General features: G+C 35.4%; 1 protein-coding gene across 1 annotated transcript in view; it reads left to right on the top strand.

Annotated features, from left to right (window-relative positions):
• The window catches only part of LOC144959313 (uncharacterized), a 13,302-nt gene that overhangs the window by 5,323 nt on the left and 5,479 nt on the right, over positions 1-2,500 (top strand). Inside the window, exon 3 of the mRNA XM_078891860.1 lies at positions 1,141-1,296. Within this exon, the coding sequence (XP_078747986.1) occupies positions 1,141-1,296 (156 nt within the window). The remainder of the gene's footprint in view (positions 1-1,140; positions 1,297-2,500) is intronic.

Raw genomic sequence — 2,500 nt, 5'->3', positions numbered from 1 at the left:
TCTCACTGGAAACTGTCAGCTCTCAGCTCATTTCTTCGTTTACACGTTCAGTTCACATGAGTTTTGTTTTCTCAATTCGCCTACAGTTCTTGATATCTGCCCGACCGGGGATATAGATAGTATGCAGATGACGTCACTCAGGCCTTTGTTATTGTTTTTGCCATCAGCGTTTGTGAGTTGTTCTCACTAAACTGTATTAACCAGACTATAAAAGTTCATGGTTACACAGAGTTTGTGTGTTGATACGTTATACTTCCGGATGGCAATGTTGTGAACTCCTTGGCCAAGCGCATTCTATCTATAGACACCTGGATATCCACGCCTCTCGGATAGTAGTCATAAATGTAAACAATGGCAGTGAATGGTAAACGTAGCAAACTACACATGTGTTACTATTTATAGATGGATTGTGTATAAGTAAAATATATACTATTCAGTTTTTGTTTTGTTTTTTTTTGGGATTTTTTTTTTTTTTTTTTTTTTGCATTTTGAAAAAAAAACGTCACAATGTGTCATTTTGTTCAACATGACCCACGGGTAAGTTTACAGATGTCATAAACACAGATATAACATTTCTTGTTCATTCGTTTATTCTCTCCTCAGCTCCACATTGGGCAGGAATGTACTTACCATGTCTTCTATCCCCTTTAGCTGTTTTCCAATTTGCTTTCTGTCTTTGTCTTGGAATTAGATTACTTGGTTTTGTCCTGGCCCTGGCTGGATACTCTAGCTGAGGGAAACAGTCAAATGTATAGTTAGTTTTGGGAGATGATAATTTTTTTCTTTTAAATCATCCCTCTGTTATTGTTATGCACTGCATTATGTTTTGTTTTCACGTTATATTTGATTTGTAAGCATTTGAGTGTGTATTCCTATTAGTGGGGACCTGTGCTTGTAGCTGGATGAGACTTTCAGGTGATCTCAAACTAAGTACTTTGATAGTGTGTTCTTTGAATCTATATGTTTCTTATTTGAACCAATTCTCCTTCTATCTTCCCTTTTCTTGGGTTCTTTAATTGTAATTCTACAACTTTTTACTATCCCATTCTCTTCCTTTTTACTGGCGCTGATATGACTATAATGCGTTGCAAGCGCCGTAAAACCATTAAAAACAAAAACAAACATTGTTCTCTCTTTCAGCCGCTGAGGCAGCAGTCCGGTTTTTCGTCGTGATTGGATTCCTGCTCTGTGCAACTGCTGCAGTTTTGGCCATTGTGTACTATGTCAAGTTTGCAATGAAGGACCAACCCAATCGCACCGTGCCGTTTGTCTCGGCACTTGAGCTTTTCGGTGCAGGTAAGACCTAAATATATACTTGAATATATATGTTTTTTTAATTGAGCTTTTATATATAGAAATATCCACTAAATGTGCTCAAAGCGGTTTACAAGGGGTCCCTGACAAACAGCAACACGTTAATGTGGAACGAGACATAACGTCTGTCAGGCGATACTACATTTTTTTTTCCGGACAGAGACAACGCTGTTAACCGTCAGATACTTATTTTACACCTGAGTACGGTGAGAGAATCTGAATAAAGAGCCTTTTCCAAGGACTCAACTATGCGCCGAGCGAGGCTCGACTCAGGACCTTACGATCCGATAGCGTGTCATACCACTTGACAACTTATCCGCACAATATATATTAATCTCTTAAATTTTGATGGTTTTCTTTCCATTTATAAGCTAACATTAATTGTTATTTTGTGGTGTATTTATTCATTTATCAGTTTTATGTATTTACTTATCAATTCATGACATTTTATATCGATGGTCGGCAGATCAACCCTCTGAAATAGTGAAAATCGAGACTTCAGAGGTTTTATCTGTCAATCATCGATATGCTTTGATATATTTATTGTCTGGTTTAGTGATAACTTATTTATTTATATGTATTTATTCATTTATTTGTTTTAGGAAGAACGATTTTCCAAAACTCCCTAACAACTTTTTTCCCCCCGATTTTGAGATATTGAGGATTGCTTCTCCTAACATTTCTCATTCAGTCTAATCTTTTGTCATTTTAAAACTTCAAATTCACACAAATCTAATGAAATTCTTGTGCTATTTGAAGCTTAACCCCCTCATTACCACCCATAGGAAAATCGTCACATTCGTAACGATGTAACCGATACTTTTCTCATTCTGATTTATCTTGTGCATCACGAAATATAAAGAAATGCTTTGATAACAGCTATAAATACTAAACACTGTGTTGTAGAGCTCACTTGTTGCTTTTTTATTTGAGTAAGAAAAGACTATTTTTGTGCTGGGTGGGTGTGAATTTTTGGGGGAAATTCTAAAAATAGCTGGCAAGGAGAGAGTTAAAACAAAATCTACATTTCAAGTCATCTCATGGATGGAAAATTTGATAAAGTAGAAAAATCAACTGAACAAGTTTTGGAAAACCATCCTTCATAAATTATCTCGATTTTATTTTCCGATTATTTATACTATTTGCAGATTTTATATTATTTATATTTTATAAAGTAAAGAATTCG

The sequence above is a fragment of the Berghia stephanieae genome, chromosome 13 (assembly GCF_034508935.2).
Source record: "Berghia stephanieae isolate SIO BIC M18660-M18661 chromosome 13, UCSD_Bste_1.3, whole genome shotgun sequence".
NCBI lineage: Eukaryota > Metazoa > Mollusca > Gastropoda > Nudibranchia > Aeolidiidae > Berghia > Berghia stephanieae.
Note: the sequence above shows the minus strand (reverse complement) of the source record. Positions and strands in the feature narration are given on the sequence as shown.